Raw genomic sequence first — 24,201 nt, 5'->3', positions numbered from 1 at the left:
TATAGTTCGTTTTAATTATGACCATTTCTGGACTATAAAGATGATCTTAAACTCTTGTAAAACAACACAATTAATTATAGAAGCTGAATTTTGTAACAACTAATCACTGGAGTTAAATTTTATAAAAAATGGAATTCAGGAAAACAACAAAAAAGAACAGTGGAGATAGGCATTCAAATCTGTCATAATCCTATTTTTTGTTTTTTTTTTTTTTAATTGAAGGTAGAGTTAAGGGTATTTCTCCCTAAGCGTGTTTGGCCTTGGCTATTGAGATAATACTGGGAAAAGTTTGTGACTGGATAGCTATGGGAGTGTTTTTGTATACTCACCAGCTGTTGAAAATGAACAGATAGATAAGCTATCACTAACTGATTTAGGTGCATTGTGGGCAGGCATCAAGACTGAAGGTGGATTATCACAATCTCAGTCACCTGGGCAGACAGGATTTCTCAGCTATGGCACAAGCTTTGGGACTCCTCAACCTGGACAGGCACCGTACAGCTACCAGATGCAAGGTCTGTATACATACTGACATCCGTCCTTTCATTAACCCTACAAGATAATTAGATTCTAAAGTAGACCCTTCTATTCTGTAAAAGTTGTGGATGATGCTAAGTGGACTGGGCTTGGAGGCAAGATGCCTGGTTCTCATTTGGCTCTTTACACACCTATTCTCCGAGCCTAAATTTCCTTATTTTTAACATCCAGGGATTAGACAGGATGATCACTAACATTCTTTTTCAAAAAGCTCTAAAATTTTTTGTGACGTTGAAGTTTTCTGCCTTTGCTTCTATCAGTGAAAAAAGGAATGGAAAAAAGTAGGAGTCAATGATGTAGCATCCTAATGTGGACTATCCTAAAAACTCTGGCACTTGTGGCCATTCAGCTTTTTTCAAGGGGCTATGTTTTCTCCATTATCACATTTCTGGAAATGGAACTGTGATAGGCGTTGGCTAAATGATCTGTCAAAGACCAGGAGATCAAATTGACAGCCACTCAATGTATCTTCAAGATATTGCTTCCAAGGACCCATTCCTGGGTTCTGATTTTGAAACTGTAGACAAAACATAATGTTAAGTACATGTCATATCATAAGGATGACAGCTGAAAGTTTATATTGTCAAACTCTTTCAAGAGTAGGCATTACTGTAATTGGCAGATTATTGTCATGCAAATGTGTCTGTAAAGTACTTGAAATTTGTTCTTACATAATTTAAACATTCTCCTAATATACATATATGTATATTTACTACTAATTAGTTCAATAAATCATATCCTTTCAATAGTGCCAAACTATAGTCAAATGGCTTCCCAGGTGACACAGTGGTGAAGAATCTGCCTGCCAGTGCTGGAGACACGAGTTCAATCCCTGGGTCAGGAAGATTCCCTGGAGGAGAAAATAGCAACTTACTCCAGGATTCTTGCCTGGGAAATCCCATGGACAGAGGAGACTAGTGGGCTACAGTCCACGGGGTTGCAAAGAGCCAGACATGACTGAGCAATTGAGCACACATTATAGTAGAATTAAATATCTATGTTTTAAATTTTTATTTGCTTTTCTTTATTGAAGTGTAGTTGATATATAATATTACATAAATTATAGGTGTGCAACATAGTGATAAACCTTTTTAAAGGTTATATTTCATTTATAGTTGCTACAAAATGCTGGCTATATCCCCTTCGTTGTACATGTACTCTGTACATACATGTGCATGTGTGTGTGCCAAGTTGCTTCAGTTGAGTCCTACTCTGTGTGATGCTATGGACTGTAGCCTGCCAGGCTCCTCTGTCACAGACAAAGAGAACAAACTAGTGGTTACCAGTGGGGAGAGACAAAGGGGAATGGACAAGATAGGGGTAGGCCCGCTTTCCTCTCCCCACTGGTAAGCACTAGTTTGTTCCCTATATCTGTGAGTCTGTTTCTTTTTTTGTTATATTCACTAGTTTTATTTATTAGAGTCCACATATAATTGATATTGAGGTGACTTTAACTGAGCAACTTCACTTTGACTTTTCACTTTCATGCATTGGAGAAGGAAATGGCAACCCACTCCAGTGTTCTTGCCTGGAGAATCCCAGGGACGGGGAAGCCTGGTGGGATGCCATCTATGGGATCGCACAAAGTCGGACATGATTGAAGCGCCTTAGCAGCAGCAGCAGCAGCAGCAGCACATAATTGATATCATACAGTATTTGTCCTCCTCTGTCTGACTTATTTCACTTGTCATAACGCCCTTCAAATCCATCCATGTTGCTACAAGTGGCAAAATTTCATTCTTTTTTATGGCTGAGTAGTATTCCACTGTGTGTGTGTGTGTGTGTGTGTGTACACGTGTACATACACACCACATCTTTATCCATTCATCTGTTTGAAGACACTTAGCAACCTGCTCTTTTTATCTTTTCATATCAATAAACTCTATAGCATCATTTTAATGGCTGCATGGTTTCATAGATATATTTTATTTAATCCATTATCTGACATCTAGAGCGATTCTACGAATGTCTTGTGTGCATCCTTAATTATTCCCTTTGAGTAAATTTAAGTGTGGCTAGGTAAATTGTTTTAAACTCTTTTATGGATTTGTAATGTTTTTACACAAGGAAGGGTTGTGAATTAGAGTGAACACATTAAATATTTAACTTTTAAAAATTTGTCATATTGGAAGGTCTGGGATTTTATTGTTATTTTCATGTGCATTTTTAGAAGGTTGAGCTAATAAACCATTTTTTCTTTTCTAACATGGTGATGTTCATCTTTTCTGATTATTTCTTGTACTACACTTCTTAAACTTTGGTAATGTTTTATAGATATTTTTCTATAAAATATTTTTTATATTTTATAATGTTTTCTATAAAACATTATAAATTTCTATGTTTTATAATGTTTTCTGTAATAGATACATTTCCATTTTAAAGAGCCTTTTTCCCTGCTTGGGGAAGCTAAAATTTTATGGGACCAGATCCATTCATCTTTTCATATTTGTTTTGCCTTTGGTATAAAAAGGGCTGAATTATAAAGTTTTAAAATACTTGATGGCTACAAAGTTAAACCTATCTTACAATGGATGTTTATTGTTAGAAGAATATTACTTTCGTGCCTGATTCCAAGACTTGAAAGCTGCCTTGGGGAAAGAACTATGGTTATGTACATGCTAAATGTCAGTTGAGTAAAGGGATAAAAAGAACAGAAAGTGATGAGACTTCATTGAAGAACTGAACCATCTTGGGCTTTAATAGTGAAATGGTTCATAAGGTAAGCAAAGTCTGTAAAGTTCATTTGTGTGAAATAGAGAGAAACCAAACAGATAAATGAACTATGCAATTACAGAGTCTTGGGAGAGTTAGGGGGAAAAGTTGGGTGCTGTGGTGGGTCCTATTCTACCCTGGGCATCCAGCTCTCTTAAAGGAGAAGTGGATCCTAAGAGCCCAAATGAAATAGGTGAAGTGCCCTCCAGAGAAGAGAGATTACCTACATGTGTGATTCCTGGGCTTGAGCCCATGTGCAGCCAGCCCCTTGGCTACCATCTACAATGCGCTGAGTATAGAAATTGCGAGTAAGTGTTTATAAACGTTTATGGTATGTCATAGTAAACTTATTATGTTGGTGAAATGAAACACTAACATTAGGAAATCAGACATGTACTCTGTGTCTTTTCTTTTTTCACCTCCTTCTTTTAGTCATACGTACTATTATATTTTGCTCAATTGTCAGTCTGAGAAGGATTAGAAGTAAAAACAGGGTTATATCTTGGGGAATTCAAGAAAGGCGGCACTTGAGAGTTCTTTTTTAAGGCAGTTGTAATCTTTTGCTTTTTTTGTTTTGGCATATGTCCTAATATTGGAGATAGAGTTCATAATTTTTCATTTATTCAAGTTTATTTCAATAACTATTATCAAGTGGCCATATTGCAGAAATTCAAGATCTTTTAAAATTAGAGGATAATTATTTTACAATATTATGATGGTTTCTGCCATACATCGACATGAATTAGCCATAGGTATGTATATATATATATGTCCCCTCCCTCTTTTCCTCTCAGATCAAAAGCTTATGTGGCAGAAAATTCCTAAGAGAACTAGCTAGCTATCAGATGTAAGTATAGCTTTAGAGTATAGAGAAGAATGGAAATGAAGAAGAAAAGATAGTTAACTTGGAGGAGGAAAAGAGTCTTCATTTTAAAGCAGAAATAAGGCTGTTTGTAGAACCAAATATAGTAAATGTAGCATTGCTCTCTAGTCATAGATTTCTTTGCATCTGGGATGTTGCATTAAAACTTTTTGTGTTTTTAGGCATACCCTGCTTGAATGGTCTTCCCAGTGGGATTTTAGAACCCATTTTCACTAAAATTTTATTTCATATGAATGTTTGTGTAATGGCACTTCGCTCATTTTTAGAGTAATCTGAAAATACGATTTTCACACATCAAGCCAGAGAATACCATGCTTTTAACTTGAAACTTGCCAAAATGATGATGGATAATGATACATGATATTCTGTAGACTACTTGTAGTCACATATGGCTAAATAACTAAACTCTGATTAATATGAATTTCTTAAACATTAAGTGCATTATTTAAAAAATGGATGAAATGTCCAGTCATGGGAATCTGTTGACCTTTGTCTTTCAATACTGCTTTTCAATATAAAACTTTCTATAATGTCTAAAGTTATTTTTTAAATTCTCCAAATTCTGTTATCCTTAATGGATGACAGTGATTTTTGTTCATATCACTCTTATAGCTGTTAAAAATTCTTAGAATCCTGGATGACAGTATACATATTTTAGTGATTTGGGAGTATTAATATTTTACTTAGCTTTTTATCCAAGATCTTTTGACCTTTAAAATATAAAATATGATGAGTTATTCAGAGATTTAGTTGCTAAGATTTCATATTAGGATTTCACAATATTAGAAGTACTTTAGTAACCAAGATGACTTGAACTAATTCCATGGTGTCATTTATGCTTTAAGGTGTTGTGCTGATTAACCTCAGTAGAATTTATGATGATCACCTCTTTGGTTCTGTCAGATTTAGAAGGTTGGACTAAAGATATAATCTTGCTTTCCGGCAAACAGTGTAGGTACTGGAGTCAAGCTGCCTGTTGAACACCCTGTGCTTGCTATTGGTGGGACTTCAGCATGGGGTTCAACTTCATGACCCCATTTCTTTGTCTTGAACATTGTCTGTTCCCACAGTAGTGGGCTTCCCAGGTGGTTCAGTGGTAGAGAATCTGTCTGCCAATTCAGGAGATGCAGGTTCAGTCCTTGGGTCAGGAAAATACCCTGGAAGAGGAAATGAAAACTCACTGCACTATTCTTGCCTGGAGAATCCCATGGAGGAACCCGGCAGGGTTGCCAAGTCGGACACAACTGAGCAACTGAGTGCATACACACACCCACTGTAGTATTGTGAGAATTCATTGAGATTACCCATGTATGGGCTTCTATGGTAGCTCAGTGATAGCCTGCAATGCAGGAGATGCTGGTTCGATCCTTGGGTAGGGGAGATTCCCTGGAGAAGGAAATGGCAACTCCAGTATTCTTGCCTGGGAAATACCAAGGACAGAGGAGCCTAGTGGGCTACAGCCCATGGGATCGCGAGAGTCAGACATGACTCATCACCCTGACCAACATCTAGCACTGGTAAGCATTTAAATGCTTAGTTTCATTTAACTATGTTCATTGTGATAGTGATGTGGTGGTGGTGATTGTTATTATCATCATCATCATGTAATAGTTCCAGATTAGGAAGCACTGCCAAATTCTCCTTCTCTTGCATTTCCCAGGAGAAATATATATATATATATATATATATATATATATATATATGAAATAAATATAAACATTGGATATATATAATATATATAACCAGCATGGATTGTTCCAAGAACCCAGTAATCAAATAAATACTCATAGCTAGAAAAGAGCCAGATCTAACTAATATGCTGGCAAGGAAGGAAAATCACTGTCAGCAAAGGTCAGGCCTTGTGTACATGATACAAAAATGTAGAAGAAACAAGAGAAAGCATCCAGGAACAGGGAGAAAATCAGAAGAGAGGAAAGGCTGTGTTGGCCACAGTGGTGGTGTGTGCTGGAGAGCAGGAGCCATGGGTAACACAGAAGGGTCCTGGACAAAGACTGAGCTTCCCAGGTGGTGCCAGTGGTAAAGAACTTGCCTGCCAATGCAGGGGATGTAAGAGACCCAGGTTTGATCCCTGGGTCGGGAATATCCCCTGGAGAAAGAAATAACAACCCACTCCAGTATTTTCGCTTGGGAAATCCCATGACAGAGGAGCCTGGAAGGCTACAGTCCATAGGATCGCGCAGAGTCGGATACGATGAGCGAGTTAGCACACAGGGATGGAAAGGAAAGAAGTAGAAACTCAGTCCTTATGCCCCAGAAATCCCTACAGTCACAGTGCAACTTTGAGAGGAACTGATGGGGAAAATGGAGGTGAAAGTCACTTTAAACACCACATTATTTAGTTCCGAAGCCATGATTAGGGAGGACAATGGGAACGTGACAAGCTATGCTGTATCAAGGTAGAAAACTCTTGTCCATAACACAGAATAACAGCTACCATTGATTGTGGACCTATCATAGGCCCAAGACTTTTCTAATTATTTCACATATATTGTCTCATTTAATCCTTACAGTAACCTTGAACAATGGCTTTAAAGCATAAGAAGCTGAAAATGCTGATGAATACATCAAAATGGAGAATGGCTTAGAACTGTCAGACCCTGCCATGTTTCTATTCAATTGCATGACAGCACCTATAGGGGAGGCACTTATAGAAAACTACCAAAAAAAGAAAAAGAAATGTAGTTGCCCGTAGCATTTATTTTCTGAAGGGTAGATTTGCTCTTTTTATAGCTGAGACACACTGCGTCACATAGCCCACTATGTAATTAGTCAAAAATACCAGTTCACGAAGCTCTAGAAAAAAATTTTTTAGACAGTTCATTTCTGAGCACTGCTTTTTTTTTTTTTTTCATGGAACTTAAGGAAAAGATTTATTTGGGAATTTGTGGCCATTTTGGCACTGCCTGGCCCTGTGAACTAGGCTAGCCTTGGTGCCCTCATTTAGTCCAGGTAAACCTTCTGAATCCTTCCAGCTCCAGTGCCCAACACTTCTGTCTGTGGCAGGCTTCTGTGAATCCAGTACATGCTGTTTTAAGCCAAAATGGCTTGGATTTTTGCTTTATATGCACTAACAGTAAAAGCCCATGGAGTAAAACCTCAGGGACTGGAAAATCTGATTGTTTTTACCTTTGCTGCAAGATTCTGGAAAATTCTATCTCTGCTTTCATTGGATCTCTTTTGCGCATCCAGTGACAGATTAGAAATTTCAGTGTAACAGAGAAGGACAAAGTGTTTCTGTTCATGGACAACTGCAGAGTTCACTCCAGGAGGTGAAATCCTCACTGTTACTTTTTGATATCTTCCTGCTCTCCAGGGTCAGTCTCTGTGTCTGGAAGATTTGGATGGTATGAGATTTTTCTTCACACACCATTGACAAACATGCAAATGAGCGAACTGAATGAGGGAGTGTAGACTGACAAAGGGTGCCTGGAGACACCTGGGTCAACTGCGCAGATCCTGTAGACAGTGGTTTCAATGCTGCCAATCAAAGGACACTGACAACAAGAATGAAGAGGAGGGTGCAAGTTTGTGTTAGTCTGGGGGTTGGGGGTGTGTATACACACACATGCTTACATGTACTAAGAGCAGAGAAACCATTTAGGAGAAACAACTTTAGCCTTTGATTCACCGACCTGTTTCACAGAATACCTGCCCAGTTTGTCAAAAGCAAACTTTATTCTCCTTTTGTATAAAAGAGGCATCTGATTTGAAATCAATCTTTTAGTTATAGTATTTTAAAAACCACAAGTTCTGGACCCATTGCTATCATTCCTGTTCATTCATTTACCCCCACATCCTATACACTGTAGACTTAAAGAGTACCATCAGCCACCGAAGACGAGAGAGTGTTTGTAACTTTGAGGCTGAGGGACTTCCCTGGTGGTCCAGTGGTTGATTCTGTGCTTCCACTGCCAGGGGCACGGGGTTCAATCCCTGGTCAAGGAACTAAGATCCCACATAACATGTGACACAGCCAAAAATAATAAGCTTGGGGCTGAGTCATGGGAAGAAAATGACATTTTGTTTAGCAATCTGTTTGAGGTAAGGAAAATGCAAACAATTTTCACACTAAAAGCAATTCAAATTAAGTCTGGCCTCTTAATTGGTTAAGCTTCAGCTTTGAGGCAAACCCAGCTTGCCATGATAACTTAGTTCTATTGATCGCCATTTGCAGGGGTTGACCAGCTCGTGGTTTTGTTTTATCTGGTAGTATCTGAAATACACGAATGTTTTGCTGGGCGTGGAAAGGCCTCTGTTACAATGGCAGTTAGAAGTTAAGATTCATAAAGACTCTAATTCTGTTTGTTTGGGGAAATGAATTTGGAATTTACCCATCGTAAAATCCTTGATTAGTTTATTATCGTGTTGTGTTCAAAGCAGTCCTGCCTTGTGTTCACAGTCGTAGGTGGAGTGGATGGAGGTGTTAGAGAATTGCGGTGGTTGTGTAGAACGCCTTTCTGAGTGCTTTATTGCCCCAGAATAGCAATGAGGTGGGGGACATTCTGTCATTCTGTAGCAAGAAGGTGTCAGGATTTGCCTAGGTAGATGAGAGGGACTACACAGACGTACATGCACGAAACCCTACTTTGTTTATTTTCTTTTAGGCTTTATTGCTCTCTCTTAGAGGAGAAAATAACTGCAAATTCTAACTCCCTCTTTGTATTCAGTGTATAATGTTGTTTGTTCTGTTAAAGAGATTGGAGGCCCACCCAGTGAGGAAGGGCCATAAATAAGGACAGAGATTTGTTAATGGGACATGGAAGGGTGACAATTCCATAGTTCTCTGAAACTTACTTACTTGCTATAGGGCTTGTTATCAAGTGGGAACTATCCAATAATAATCTAATAAGGGCAACCACCCTGATTTCCTTTGGTCTGCCTGTCTGTAGTTTGTTGAATATATAGCTGAAGTCTTTCAGTTTATGAAGCTTTTAGAACTTCAAAATGGCTTAGCAAAATATACTATTAAAATTTTTCCATTACCTATAGAAATGATATTTTTCCTCGCTTGCAAATATACAGTTTTAAGGAAATATTTACTAAACCTTTTTAATAATCTGCTCTGATAAAGCATTTGAAGTTTGCACTTTCTGGCATAAAGTGACAGAAGAAAGTTATAACTGGAGAACTGCCATTTCAGCTCGCCCTGGTTGGTCACAATTTCTCTTAATTGCTTTGCCAGTCTGCTCACATTTATATTTGAGTTTGTGGAAATTTTTGCATTGCAGATTTTTTTTTTTTCTTGCTTAAGTTGATTTTTTAGCAGGAATATTTGGTTTTACTTATTTTGACATCTTATGTTATTTCAAGTGACAAATGTTGGAAATTGTAGGGAAATCTTTGAAGTCAGTAATAGCAGTAATTAGTTATCAGTATCCACATTCTTGTCTGTATGAACTGGTTTTTATTAAAATATAGAGAAATAGATCAATAAAGGTAAACAGTAAGGCTTTGCCACCTTTATGACATTAGTTAAAAATTATCTTTGACGTAGAAAAATTATTACTGAGATAAAAAGGAATAGTCCTTGGCTTGGTCCTTTAAAATCCTTCTTATAAGAAAAGGAGAAAACTTTGGTTTTAAAAAGTAGCCCATCTGGCCTTCAGAGGCCTTTCCCCAGGGAGCTGCGCTGACTTCTGCCGCAGAGATCGCGCCTGATGATGGACATAGCCCATGGCAAAGAGGCCAGGGAAGAAAAGCAAATGGACTTTTGTGAAAATACACGGGGGACAAATAGCATCCTGCTTGCTGAGTAAGTGCTAGAAAATGCTCTAAAACATGGTAAGTACAGACAGGCCCCTGCAGGTTCCAGCATTCTTGCGTTGGCTGGGATTCTGGTTTTTAATGCAAGTCCTTGTTCTCTGTGAAGTAGACCTTTGACCTACATGTTACCTTTTTTTTTTTTTTTTTTGGAACTTTTTTGAAGTTATAGCTAGGCAGTGTTCTCTAGGTTAAATCACACACAAAATGTTGATTTATCATTTTAAATCATGTTATAAATCAACATAGACTGGATTCTTAACTATGAAAAAGTACTTAGGATTTATTAATAAAGATTTGCAGGAATCAGTTTAGTTTTAAACTATAATTGCTTAGCACCTATAGAACCGGGTGGCCACACAGGGTCTCCTAGCAGGACTGTTTCTTGTTTGTTACGGTTGACGAGACCACCACCCTTTCCCTGTAGGAACCCCTCATGGTGACAAGAAGGAAGCCAGTCTTTCTAATATACCATCTTTGGGGTGACTGTATAATTTACTTTTAAAATTATTTACCAGCTTCAAAAGAGTTATAATGAAGAAGTCTTTTAGAAATGAGATAGTTTGTTTCCAGATTCATTTATGAAAAATTTCTCAGATGTCCTTGTCTCTCACCTTGTGTGATGTTTGTGTGGCCAAAAAGTAATACCACTTTTCTACCCTGCCCTCCCCTCGCTTATTCCTTTTCCTTTTGGTAACCCTAATTTTGGTTTCTTACCTCTGTGAGTCTGTTTCTGTTTTGTAAGCAAGTTCATTTGTATCATATTTCAGATTCCACATGTAAGTGATTAGCAGATACAAGCTACTATATACAAAGCAGATAAACAAGGACCTACTGGATCGCACAGCAAACTATACAATAGTTTCTTAACATAATGGAAAGAATAGGAAAAAGAATATGTATTAATACACATATAAGTGAATCACTTTGCTATACATCAGAAACTAATGCAACATGGTAAGTCAACTCTACTTCAGTACTAAAAACTAAAAATACCACTTTTCACAATATCTGACTCACTTCAGCACTGCTGAGTCAGAGTGTGTACAGGTGGATTTGGTGTGGCAGGATGGTGAACGCTGGCCTGAAAGTGGAGTTAGTGGCCACTCCCTAACTCAGGGTTCTGGGGCCAGGAAATCATTGTGTGCTTTTTAGAAAGTGACAGGCGGCCCATAGTAATAATTATTACCTCACATACCGATGTGGGACATGACCTGAGACAGTGGGTGTGGAAATCCTGAAGTATAAATGGACAGTAAACACACAGAATGTTAACTGCATTCTGAATTTGAAAATTTTCATTTGCAACCGACTCTCTTCTTTTCATTCATATACCCATGATACCAGCCCCTAGAGTCTGAGTCAGACACGATTGAAGTGACTTAGCAGCAGCACCAGCAGCATGTACGCACCGATGATACATCAATATCTGGCTGAGCTACATCTGTGAGATTTTATGACCTGTTCAAAATTCATGATGCTTTAGGCAATTTAAGATTTTATTTGATTTAAAACTCTGTGGGATTTTCTTTCTGGAAACTCAGACATTTAAAATCCTTCCAGAAGGTGCTTATAGGCCCTGAGTTTAATATTCTTCATATAATTTGTATCTGACATAGTAATTATAATCTATTTTTTAAAGATAAGCCTTTACAAACCACCATTAGTTTAAAAGAAATAAGCAAAGTGTGTGTCCTCTTGATTAAAAATCTGAGAAATAAACAATTACTATATGGTTATTTTTTCCTTTCCCCACTGTTATTTTTATTGCTGAATAAATAAGGAACTTGAGAGATGTTTTCTTTCCTCGTGTCTGTTGGACCTTCAGATCCCCCTTCTAAATGGCCTTCTACCTTCACCATATTAAAAAAAAAAAAAATTACGGGAAGGTTTCCATTCTTCCTATACCTGATTCTTTATGAGAGTTGTGTCGTCTCTGGATGCTGTTGTCGTTACCATCTTGAATTGAAACTTTCAAATAACTAGCTCTGTCTCCTGCTGGAGCCTCCATGAAACTCTTCAAAGGCATGAAATGAACACGGTTTCTTCTTCTCCACATGTTATTGTTGTTTAGTCACTAAGTTGTACCAACTCTTTTGCAACACCCTGGACTGTAGCCTGCCAGCTCCTCTGTCCGCTGAAATTTTCCAGGCAAAAATACTGCAGTGGGTTGCCATTTCCTTCTCTAGGGAATCTTCCTGACCCAGGGATCGAACCCACATCTCCTGCCTGGTAGATAAATTCTATGCCACCTGGGAAGCCCTCTTCTCCATGTGAGCCAAGTGAATAAATATAACACATGTACTTAAGGAACTTATGGTCATAATGAAAACAAGACCAATGAAGGCTTGTTTAGTACAAGAACAATGGTATCGATTATTTTTGAGCTCACGTTCCCAGAGGTCAGGTCAATACAGAGAAGAACTGTCTGGGAAAGCTGATTGGGAAGACAGGACTTTGGCTAGATCATAAAGATGGGAAATGGGAACTGATAGAGGGAAGCAGTACGTAAGAGGAGCAACAGTGAATGAGTTTTCAGGATAACATCCTGAATTCACATAGTGAGCTGTGGACGGGCAAGCCTTAGGAAGTAGCTTGACCAGCATATTCCTCCCCTGGGCACCTCCATCCCCAACTTGCCTTTTCCAGCTCCAGTTGCATCTTTGCATTTATAACAGCTTCCCCCACCTCCTGCAGTCCTTAAAAGGAGAATCAGAAATCATAACATTTCCTATGTCCTAATATGATCAACATTCAGATCCCTGGGTTTTTGTGATAAAGAGTGCCATTTCTTTTCCTGAACTGTTATTCTTTTCTTAAATGATCAGGAAACTTCTGTCACCTTCCTTGAGTCTCTTTTTCTCCTGGGCTATAAACTTCTCACTCTTGGATCTTCTCTGGATAGTTTATCCTCACCCCGAGCCAAGAATACCCTTCTTGACATTCTTTGTGTATTTTCTGTGTATTGTCCTTTTCAGTCAAACTAGATGTTTTTGTTTCATTGACTGAGCAGCTCCCTGTCAGAACTTAATGGTGCCTACACAGGTAACACAAGCTGATATTTCATGGTGGTGTTTTCATGAGATTGTGTGTGTTTAAACTTTCCTCAAGGGATGGACTCCTGACATTGGCTTCTTTGGGTCCACAGCATCCTCTAGGATAGTAACTGTGTCTGTAATGCCAATTAGATGTGCCCATACATGCTGTGGACTGAACTAATTTGAAAAGTTTTTATTTCCATAATACGACATATATAATCTTTCCATTCAGAATATAAAAGTTCTTAACTTTAAAAAGAAGGCAATGGAGGGACTTCCCTGGTGCTCCAGTGGTTAAGACTGCACACTCTCAATGAATGGAGGCATGGGTTCAATCCCTGGTTTGGGAGCTAAGATCCCACATGCTGTGCAGTTCAGCCAAAAAATAGGAAAAAAAAAAAAAAGCAATGGAATGAATATTAATTTTGTCTTAGAGATGTTCTGAAAGGAAAGATTTTTCCAGTATTCTAGTCAGGAAAGGAATTTCTCCTCTCCCTGCCAGAAAAGAATAATGGCTATGTTTTTTGTTTTTTTTTTTTTTACAATAATAAACTATTTAAACAGGTAAGATTTTCCTTTTCACTAATGGAAAAGAAAGTGTCCCACTGCCACCCTGCTCGGAAGGTAACTTAATTCCCAACTCTACCAAGAATAATATTGAGCATTATTGGAGCTCCATTTGAACCAAATTCTGTCAAACTCCTTGAGTGAGAAATAATGGGTTCTAAATGGGAGCTGTTTCTACTTTGGGGATTTTTAATGATATAATGTTACATAAAATGTCAAACAATTTATCATAGAATATTTCTGTTCTCTTTTTATCTGGAGATGACTTTTCATGTAAAATCATTTGTGTCTAGAAAGGAAAATACTTCTATATTTTATTTTGATAAATGAATTCTCAATACTAAGCCTAATTCTGTGATCTAACATTGTAAGTGAAGACTTAACGAATTGGACAGAAACTATCTTAGAGCAGGGGTCCCCAACCTCTGGGATCTAAAGTCTGATGATCTGAAGTGGAGCTGATGTAATAATAATAGAAATAAAGTATAAGATACACATAATTCACTTGAATCATCCTGAAATAAACCACCCCCCACCCCAGGTCTGTGGAAAAATTATCTTCCATGGAACCCAGTCCCTGGTGCCAAAATGGTTGGGGTCTGCTTTCTTAGAGGCTGGATCCTAATGGAAGAAGGGAGTCTGTTTTTCCTGGTCATGTCTTGCCCTTTCTCCCCTGTACCATTCATCTTAAGTCTGGTACATGGCAGCCTTCTGCACAATTGTGTCTTGTCTCCCAGGCCTGTGTAGAGTAAGAAGTGGGTTTAGTAGCTATACACACGGAAGCTTTTTGGGGAGTATTGTCCTTGCTATTTTGCCTTTGCTTTGCAGTGTTCTAAGCTTTGGTGAAATTCATCTGGTAGTACTGGTACCCAGTCTGAATCAGATCAGCTATTAGAGTGGGACCCTTTGTTCCCTGGGGCTTCCCTGTGGTTCAGATGGTAAAGAAACAGCCTGCAATGCTGGAAACCCAGGTTTGATCCTTGGGTCAGGAAGATCCCCTGGAGAAGGGAATGGCAACCCACTCCAGTATTCTTGCCTGGAGAATTCCATGGACAGAGGAGCCTGGTGAACTATGGTCCATGGGATCCCAAAGAGTTAGACATGACTGAGTGACTTTTATTTCACTTCGTTTGTTCCCTATGAGCTTTGTTTAGCCCAGCTCAAGGGCGACGATACCCAAAACAGTCTCTGAGAAACTTCCATTCTGTAAATGCCTGATGAGTGTGATTACTTTCTTAGTATAAAAAAGTATGTGTGAGGCTGCAGTGTGTATCTGTGTGGGTGTGTGGTCAGCATTCCTAGGAAGAGACAAGAGAAATCTAAGGGACTGAATTCACACCAGGTGCTGTTCTGTGCTTAAGTCGTCAGTCATGTCCGACTCTTTGCAACCCCATAGACTGTAGTCACCAGGCTCCTCTGTCCGTGGGGATTCTCCAGGCAAAAATACTAGAGTGGGTTGCCATGCCCGCCTTCAGATCTTCCAACCCAGAGATTGAACCCAGGTCTCCCGCATTGCAGGCAGATTGTTTACCATTTGAGCCACCAGGGAAGCTCAGGTAGGGCCGAATGAATAAGCCCTGATAAGTTTGAATTTGATCCTGAGGGTACTAGGGGGCGTTACTTTTTGAACAGGGGAGTAAGAAGATGCAATATGTAGCTTAGAGAAAGTATTCTACTGCTGGTGTGGAGCATGATGGATGGAGCCAGAAGATGGGCAGGAAACTAGGAAAGGAGGTTCTTGAAGACATCCAGTGCTGGTGGCCTGGACTAAAAGTTTAGCAGCTCTTTGTCACACATGGAGGTGGGTGGGGAGGCCTTACTGGTCTGATTCTGGGGGTTAAAAATTAATATTGCCTGAGCCTGATTCTCCCCAGCTTGTCTACCTTTGCCTGACATAGATCCTTGTGGAAGTTGCATTAAGTCTCGTAGGCCACTGGAGTGCCGTTAAACTCCTGCTCCTGCATATGAAACGGAATGGAATCTCAGCCTGCAGTCAGCCAGTAAATGAGTGTAACTTATGGTGAATTCCAGCTAATGTACAGTCGTCGAAGTAGCATGAAGTCTGGGAAGTCACTTGGGTACCATTAAGAGTACTGAGCTGTGATTTACATGGTCAGACCCTAGTGGCCTATATGTGCCAATATAGCTTCCATGGTCTTTTCTGCTTTGTTCCAGGGAATAAGTTATGGAACGAAAACATCCATTTTTAAAATATATTTTCTATATCTTATTCATTTTCTCAGTGGATGGGGATTATTGAGGTCAGTATTTACTGTTCAAAAATTTGTAATATAAATTAAAGTAGCAAGTCATAACCCCAAAATGTGTAGTTTAAATGAAAGTCACAAGTCATAACCCAGAGTAATTTTTTCTCTCAAATGTGTGTAATAAAGTTTAAAAAGTATTGATAGTCACACTCTTATCCACAATAAATTTGAGTTTTTTACAAGGAATTTTTAAAATGTCCATTATAAGTTTGTCATATATTTATATAGATATATAGATTTAATATTAATTTTCCCTGATATATAGATACATAGAAGGGATACATATGCCCAGGAAGTCCATTGTTTAAAAAGAAAAAAAAAAGCTAATGTTAACCTGATAAGCCTTAGAGGTCCATGCCTGTATCTTAATCATTCTTCTTTCCTCATATATTTATCACCATGACCCCAATATTCAGTAGTTTTTTAATGACTGTGTGATTGCTACATGCAGATGAACACTATGAAAAACTTATCTAGTGATACTCTTACTTTTGTGGTGGAATAAGTACTAGTAGTGTGAGAACTTTCTGCTTTTCTATAATAGGTGTTCTGGGAACTTTGAACAACTGGTATTCCTAAAATTTACAAATCAGGAAACCTCAAATATGATTCTGTGATAACATTTAAAACTACCTTAGGAAATATTTCCTTTTCTTAATAAAAATAGCAGGTCCTTGACTGGTTTTTCAAAGTGTATAGATACTTGATAAGTAAGTAGGAAAAGAATTTTAGATACGCAAGGATATTGCCATACTTCTCTAGTTTGGGAATGTCAAAAGAGGGAGAAGATACATAAATACAGTAGAGAATTTTAGAAAGGTTTACTGGAATAAATAGTAACGGTTCTGAACATTTGTGTGTTACTATGGCTTGTTCGTTATATTTTCCAAAACTTCATTTGATCTGTTTAAGAAGCCTATGAAATAGAGTTTTTGCAGCTAGGGAAATGATATCTTAGAGCAGTTAGGTGATTTGTCCAGCGTCCAAACAGCTCATAAGTAATGAACTGGAAACTCTACGGTTTTCTGACTCTTTGGCCAGTACTTGAATGTTCAGTGAAAAGAAGTTGCTCAGTCGTGTCCGACTCTTCGTGACCCCATGGACTGTAGCCTACCAGGCTCCTCCGTCCATGGGATTTTCCAGGCAAGAATACTGGAGTGGGTTGCCATTGCCTTCTCCAGGAGATCTTCCCTACCCAGGGATTGAACCCGGGTCTCCTGCATTGTAGGCAGACGCTTTACTGTCTGAGCCACCAGGGAAGTCCAAGTACATAGTTGATGTATGTTAACTAGCACATCATACCTGAAGGCATCTGTGAATAGGTGGTTCACACTGAAGACATCCTCCTTAAACCACCAACGCATTTACTGCTTAGACTGCTCACTTGCCGGAAGTTTTATTTTAAAAATGGTTTTTCTATTTACAAAAGTAACACAGGTTCTGAGTAGAAAATTTAAAAATGATCCTTGGCTCCACGAATATTCTGTGACCATAGATTCCCTCCTCCATAGACTTTTGTGCTTTTCGGAAATACTTTATGCTATTCAAAATGTTTCAAATGAGATCGCAAAGAGCATTTTCATTGCTTAAGTTTTTGTTTTAAAAAATTTCCCATTATTAAATGTCATTATGATACTATTTCAACAACTTCATAATATTCCATTTTCTGAATAATGTCTATTAAGGACTCGGGGTTACTTTCTCTGTTTGGTTATTAGAAACAACACTGAAGAACATCTTTGCTAACTAACCTCATAGTATAGATCATATTTTTTTCTTAGAGTAAAAGCCTAGCAATATAATTACTGGGTTAAAACGGTATATAAAATTCTTGACTATGACCAAATTGCCCAGTAGCTTGTCTTATTTAATTTATGTTCAAATGCCATTTTTTACACATTTGCTATCCCTGGCCTTTTAAAAATCTTCCACTAAAATAATAGTTAAAAATAGTATATCATTAAAGATACATGTACCCCTATGTTCATAGCAGCACTGTTCACAATATTCAAGACATGGAAACAACCTAAGTGTCCATTGACAGATGAATGGATAAAGAAGATGGGCTGTGTGTGTGTGTGTATACATACATATATATATATATATATATAGAGAGAGAGAGAGAGAGAGAGAGAGAGCTGGTGATGGACAGGGAAACCTGGCATGCTACAGTCCATGGGGTCACAAAGAGTTGGATACAACTGAGCAACTGAACTGAATACACACACACACACACGAATACTACTTAACCATAAACAGCTGAGCAACTGAACTGAATACACACACACGGTCACAAAGAGTTGAATACAGCTGAGCAACTGAACTGAATACACACACACACACACACGAATACTACTTAACCATAAACTAGAAATAATGCCATTTGCAGCAACATGGATAGACCTAGAGATTATCGTACTAAGGGATGTAAATCAGAAAGAGAAAGACAAATATCATATGATTTATATGTGGAATCTAATGACACAAATGAACCTACCTACGAAACAGGAACAGACTCACAGATGTAGAGAGCAGACTTGGGGTTGCCAAGGGGAATGTGGGGTGAGCGAGCTATGGATTGAGAGTTTGGCATTAGCACATGGAAACTGCTTATATAGAATGAATGAACAACAAGGTCTGACTGTATAGCACAGAGAACTATATTCAATATCCTGAGATAGACCATAATAGAAAAGAATGTATGTATATATATAAAACTGAGTCACTTTGCTGTGCAGCAGAAATTAACCCAACATTGTAAATCAATTATACTTCAATTAAAAAACCAGTATATTGTTGCTTTACATGACTAAACAAAAAGATAGTGAATCTGTTGAAGGAGAAAACTAAGATTTGCTTTTTGGTGTGAATCCTGCACAACTCTGCTGTTTGTTTTTGAGTACAGAGGCATTCGACAAATAGAATATTACCTACACAGCACGTGTTCCTCTCTAATCTTTGTTTTATCAAGTACTCCAAGAGCTTCCATTTACTCTTCTGTGAAATAAAATAATCAGCTTTTTCCATGGGCCATTCAGATAACAAGTACCAGTTGGAAAGCATCTTGAACTTTTGGAAGTAGCATCATAGTTTTTGAGTTAGCAGGAATCTTAAAAATCATCTAATCTGATCCCACTACTTTACAATAAAGCATATTTAATGTAAAGATGTGAAAATGCTATGCATTTTTACAAATTGAAGTGGAAAGCTAGGTGTCTGATATCTTTACAAAAATACATAATTTCGTCCATAGTTTGAGTTCCTCATGTCCTATTTAAACCTCTTTACTTATGAATTCTCAGTTGTATAGTGATACTAAAATTGTCAGCCATTTTATGAAACCAGAATTTTAGCTTTGGCAATTTATTCTGGTTTCAAGATAAACCAAATGCATTTCTTTGGACCCCAGCTCTACTTTATCTAAATACTAATTTCCTATAGACATATTGCTCGACATAGCTTAGTCACCCATGTTTCTTTTCATTTTGTTTTAGGTAGCAGTTTTACAACATCATCAGGATTATATACAGGAAATAATTCACTCACAAATTCCTCTGGATTTAACAGCTCACAGCAGGTAATTTTAAAAGCCAGGTTGACTTCTGAAATTAAAAAAAAAAAAGTAGTAGATGATTTTCTTATATAAAGAAAGATCCATTTATATTACGCTATAACTGAGAGCTTTCTTAAGCTTTCTGATGGATTTTTTGCTCTTGAAAAAATGTCTTTAGTAGTCCTATATGGTGAGTCATTTGGTTTCCAGATTGGTTAAATTTTGCCTAATAATGCAACCTGAAATAGAAGAATATGAAGAGGGAATCCAATCTTACCTAAAATTGGTTTGCATGTCTGTGCACTTCAGTAAGTGTGTGCTTGTGTGTTCCTTTGTGAATTCAGAGAAAGCAGAGATGCAAACGTATTTACGGTTATACTCTGAAATGTAAGAAGGCAGCAGCTGTGTTCTGACTGATTGTTCTTGTGTGGTTTAATTTGGTAGGACTATCCATCTTATCCCAGTTTCGGCCAGGGTCAGTATGCACAGTATTATAACAGCTCACCGTATCCAGCGCATTACATGACGAGTAGCAACAGCAGCCCAACAACGCCGTCCACGAATGCCACTTACCAGCTTCAGGAGCCACCATCCGGCATTACCAGCCAAGCAGTTACAGATCCCGCAGCAGGTAATTACTTGCCTTTATTAGTCCTGCAGGCTGTATTTCTGATGGTTTAAATGCATTTTTCTACAGTCACATATTCATGGCAATGGTTGCACACTTTTGGCAAGTTTTGGCAAGGCCTTTAGTCAAGCAGCATGATTGTGACATTAATTTTATTTTTACTTATTTGCTTAAAAGCTTTCATATGAAGTTATAAACTTGAAAATTACATGAAATAAGATGAGATATGATCTCATGTAAAAATACATGCGATTTTATTTAGTTGTACATGTACTCCATTTTCAGGGTATATATGTAGCTTTTTGGATGTATAATTATAAATATTTAGCTAGGATGCTTAACTATAACTTTAACTAAATGTGTTGACATATGAATATAAATGACATCATCTTGAATTTAGTTAAAGTTATAGTTAAGTTTAGCAAAGTTATAGTTCATGTTTATCGTCATGAACTAGTTAATGTTTTTCAAAAAATCAAATAGCCTCTAAGGATCAATCATGGAAGACAGTGATTCTTTTGGCCTACCCTTTCCCACTTATGACCTACTGTGAATTTTATAACAGTGTTTCTGAGAGAGGGCATTTTTTGTACTTCACAATATTTGGCTGTGGTTGTTCAGTCACTAAGTCATGTCCCACTCTTTGTAACCCCATGGACTGCTGCATGCTAGGCTTCCCTGTCCTTCACTATGTCCCAGAGTTTGCTCAAACTCATGTCTATTGAGTCAGTGATACCATTCAACCATCTCATCCTGTTTTATCCCCTTCTCCTGCCCCCAATCTTTCCCAGCATCAAAGTCTTTTCCAATGAGTTGGCTCTTTGCTTCAGGTGCCCAAAATACTGGAACTTCAGCATCAGTCCTTCCAATCAATATTCAGGGTTGATTTTCTTTAGGATTGACTGGTTTGATCTCCTTGCTGTCCAAGGGAGTCTCAAGAGTCTTCTCCAGCACCACAGTTTATTTTATTTTTTTAAATTTATTTTAATCGGAGGCTAATAACTTTACAATATTGTGGTGGTTTTGCCATACATTGACATGAATCAGCCATGGGTGTACATGTGTTCCCCATCCTGAACCCCCTCCCACATCCCTCCCCATCCCATCCCTCAGGGTCATCCCAGTGCACCAGCCCTGAGCACCTTGTTTCATGCATCGAACCTGACTGGTGATCTGTTTCACGTTCGGTAATATACATGTTTCAGTGCTATTCTCTCAAGTCATCCCACCCTCACCTTCTCCCACAGAGTCCAAAAGACTATTCTATACATCTGTGTCTCTTTTGTTGTCTTGCATATAGGGTCATCGTTACTATCTTTCTGAATTCCATATATATGCTTTAGTATACTGTATTGGTGTTTTTCTTTCTGACTTACTTCACTCTGTATAATAGGCTCCAGTTTCATCCACCTCATTAGAACTGATTCAAATGTATTCTTTTTAATGGCTGAGTAATATTCCATTGTGCATATGTACCACAACTTTCTTATCCATTCATCTGCCAGTGGACATCTAGGTGGCTTCCATGTCCTGGCTATTATAAACAGTGCTGCGATGAACATTGGGGTACCAGTGTCTCTTTCAATTCTGGTTTCCTCGGTGTGTATGCCCAGCAGTGGGATTGCTGGGTTGTATGGCAATTCTGTTTCCAGTTTTTTTAAGGAATCTCCACACTGTTCTCCATAGTGGCTGTACTAGTTTGCATTTCTACCAACAGTGTAGGAGGGTTCCCTTTTCTCCACACCCTCTCCAGCATTTATTGTTTGTAGACTTTTGGATAGCAGCCATTCTGACCGGCATGAGATGGTACCTCATTGTGGTTTTGATTTGCATTTCTCTGATAATGAGTGATGTTGAGCATCTTTTCATGTGTTTGTTAGCCATCTGTGTGTCTTCTTTGGAGAAATGTCTATTTAGTTCTTTGGCCCATTTTTTGATTGGGTCATTTAATTTTCTGGAATTGAGCTGCAGGAGTTGCTTGTATATTTTTGAGATTGATTCTTTGTCAGTTGTTTTGTTTGCTATTATTTTCTCCTATTCTGAAGGCTGTCTTTTCATCTATTGTTTCCTTCGTTGTGCAAAAGCTTTTAAGTTTAATGAGGTCCCATTTGTTTATTTTTGCTTTTATTTCCATTACTCTGAGAGGTGGATCATAGAAGATCCTGCTGTGATTTATATCAGAGAGTGTTTTGCCTATGTTTTCCTCTAGAAGTTTTATAGTTTCTGGTCTTACCTTTAGATCTTTAATCCATTTTGAGTTTATTTTTCTGTATGGTGTTAGAAAGTGTTCTAGTTTCATTCTTTTACAAGTGGTTGACCAATTTTCCCAGCACCACTTGTTAAAGAGATTATCTTTTCCCCATTGTATATTCTTGCCTCCTTTGTCAAAGATAAGATGTCCATAGGTACGTGGATTTATCTCTGGGCTTTCTATTTCAGCACCACAGTTTAAAAGCATCAATTTCTTTGGCACTCCGCCTTCTTTATGGTCCACCTCTCACATGTGTACATGACTACTAGAAAAACCATAACTTTGACTAGATGGACCTCTGAAAGCAAAGTGATGTTTCTGTTTTTGAATATGCTGTCTAGGCTTGTCATAGCTTTTCTTAAGGAGCAAGTGTACATTTGATGGGCCCTTTTAAATGAAACTCTATCTCCAAAAGTCTGTCTACTATGTCTTTAATACTTTTTCCCCTCCATTAATTTTTTCTGGAACTCTTAATAGTGTATGCTTAATTTTCTGAATTGGCCTCCACCTAGGTTTCTTAAATATCCTCTTGTGCTTCTTGCATTCTTAACTTTTTAAAATGTCTGTCTATCTGGCTGTGCCAGATCTTAGTTGCAGCACACCGGATCTTTTAGTTGTGCGTGTGAACTTTAAGTTGCAGCATGTGAGATCCAGTTCCCTGACGAGGAATCGAACCCAGGCTTCCTGCATTGGGAGTGCAGAGTCTTAACCACTCTATCACCACTGAAGCCCTGCATCCTTAACTTTTTAAAAATATGATCTTTCCTTTCATCGATTAGAAGTGAACTATTATCCTTAAAGAAGCCGTGAGTTTTTTCCCTTTGCCTTTTACTCCTAAAGCCAGAGCCCAGTCAGTCATATTAAAATGGTCTTACATTGTTACTCAATTACAATGTAACTTAATTCTATGACGTGATCAGAGTATTAATTAATTCTCAGTGGTTATCCCAAATCATGGGGAGAAAAAAGTTTTGTGTGATAGATGCTGATTTAAATTTAGACTGTAGGATTACCTTGTAAATGTTAGCAGATGATCCTCCTCAAAACTCCTTTAAGTGTTTATCATTCTACTTTTTCTCTTAAATGGGTGTAGACACTGTTTTGTTCCAGAGTAGGAAGTTAAATCATTCTTAATCTTATATTCCAGCTAACTATAAATACAGTTTCTGCTGCATATCTCAACTCTAGACATGTTTATCTTGATTATCATATTCCACTTACCTTTATTTAAGAAAAAAATGAAAAAAAAATGAGCTTTTATCTTATGACATGGCTTATATGTGAAAACTTAAGAAAAAAACCCACATGAACTTATTTCCAGATCAGAAAGAGACTCACAGACATCGGAAAGAAACTTATGGTTACCAGAGGGTGAAGTGGAGGTTGGAGAAGTAAGAAATTAGGAGGCTGGGATTAACACTACTATATATATATAGTTGATAACCAATAAGGACTTATTGCAAAGCACAGAAAACTATACTCAGTATTTTGTAATAACTTATAAGGGAAGAGAATCTGAAGAAGAATATATAATATGTAAGACATATATAAATAAGATGGAGTCACTGTGCTAAATATAAACATATATGTGTGTGTATATATTACTACTGAATCACTATGCTGTACACCTGCAGCTAACATTACATTGCCAATGGACTATACTTCAGTTTTAAAAAGTAGCTTGATGTAATATTCACTCAGTTCACATATATAAAATCAGTATTCATAGAACCTCATGTATGTATTTTTCTGCCTTTTGATTAGATTTCGCATCTATATAATCACACTTAAGTAAACTTTGTTATAAAAGGAATCGAATGTCTGGTAGAAGTTACTGTAGAACTTTCCTGTCTCTTCCTTGTCACATTGACTTCACGTAGGTATCAAGAGAAGAAATAATGGTTTATTGAAATTTAGAGATAGCTTGTGTTTTTACATGAATCTTCTGGGTCATGAGAGGTTCTTGAGGACCTAAAGGCACTTT

General features: G+C 37.8%; 1 protein-coding gene across 15 annotated transcripts in view; it reads left to right on the top strand.

Annotated features, from left to right (window-relative positions):
* EYA1 (EYA transcriptional coactivator and phosphatase 1) overlaps nucleotides 1-24,201 on the top strand; it is a 367,945-nt gene that overhangs the window by 235,348 nt on the left and 108,396 nt on the right. For 9 of the 15 annotated variants that reach the window (XM_060393795.1, XM_060393794.1, XM_042254306.2 and 6 more), the window contains 3 exons: nucleotides 378-515; nucleotides 19,280-19,362; nucleotides 19,783-19,969. In XM_060393795.1, the coding sequence (XP_060249778.1) occupies nucleotides 378-515; nucleotides 19,280-19,362; nucleotides 19,783-19,969 (408 nt within the window). The remainder of the gene's footprint in view (nucleotides 1-377; nucleotides 516-19,279; nucleotides 19,363-19,782; nucleotides 19,970-24,201) is intronic. The other 6 variants (XM_060393796.1, XM_042254309.2, XM_042254308.2 and 3 more) reach the window with 1 other exon arrangement.

Source organism: Ovis aries, chromosome 9, assembly GCF_016772045.2.
Source record: "Ovis aries strain OAR_USU_Benz2616 breed Rambouillet chromosome 9, ARS-UI_Ramb_v3.0, whole genome shotgun sequence".
NCBI classification, from domain to species: domain Eukaryota; kingdom Metazoa; phylum Chordata; class Mammalia; order Artiodactyla; family Bovidae; genus Ovis; species Ovis aries.
The sequence above is the reverse complement of the archived record's forward strand: the minus strand, read 5'-3'. Positions and strand labels throughout refer to the sequence as shown.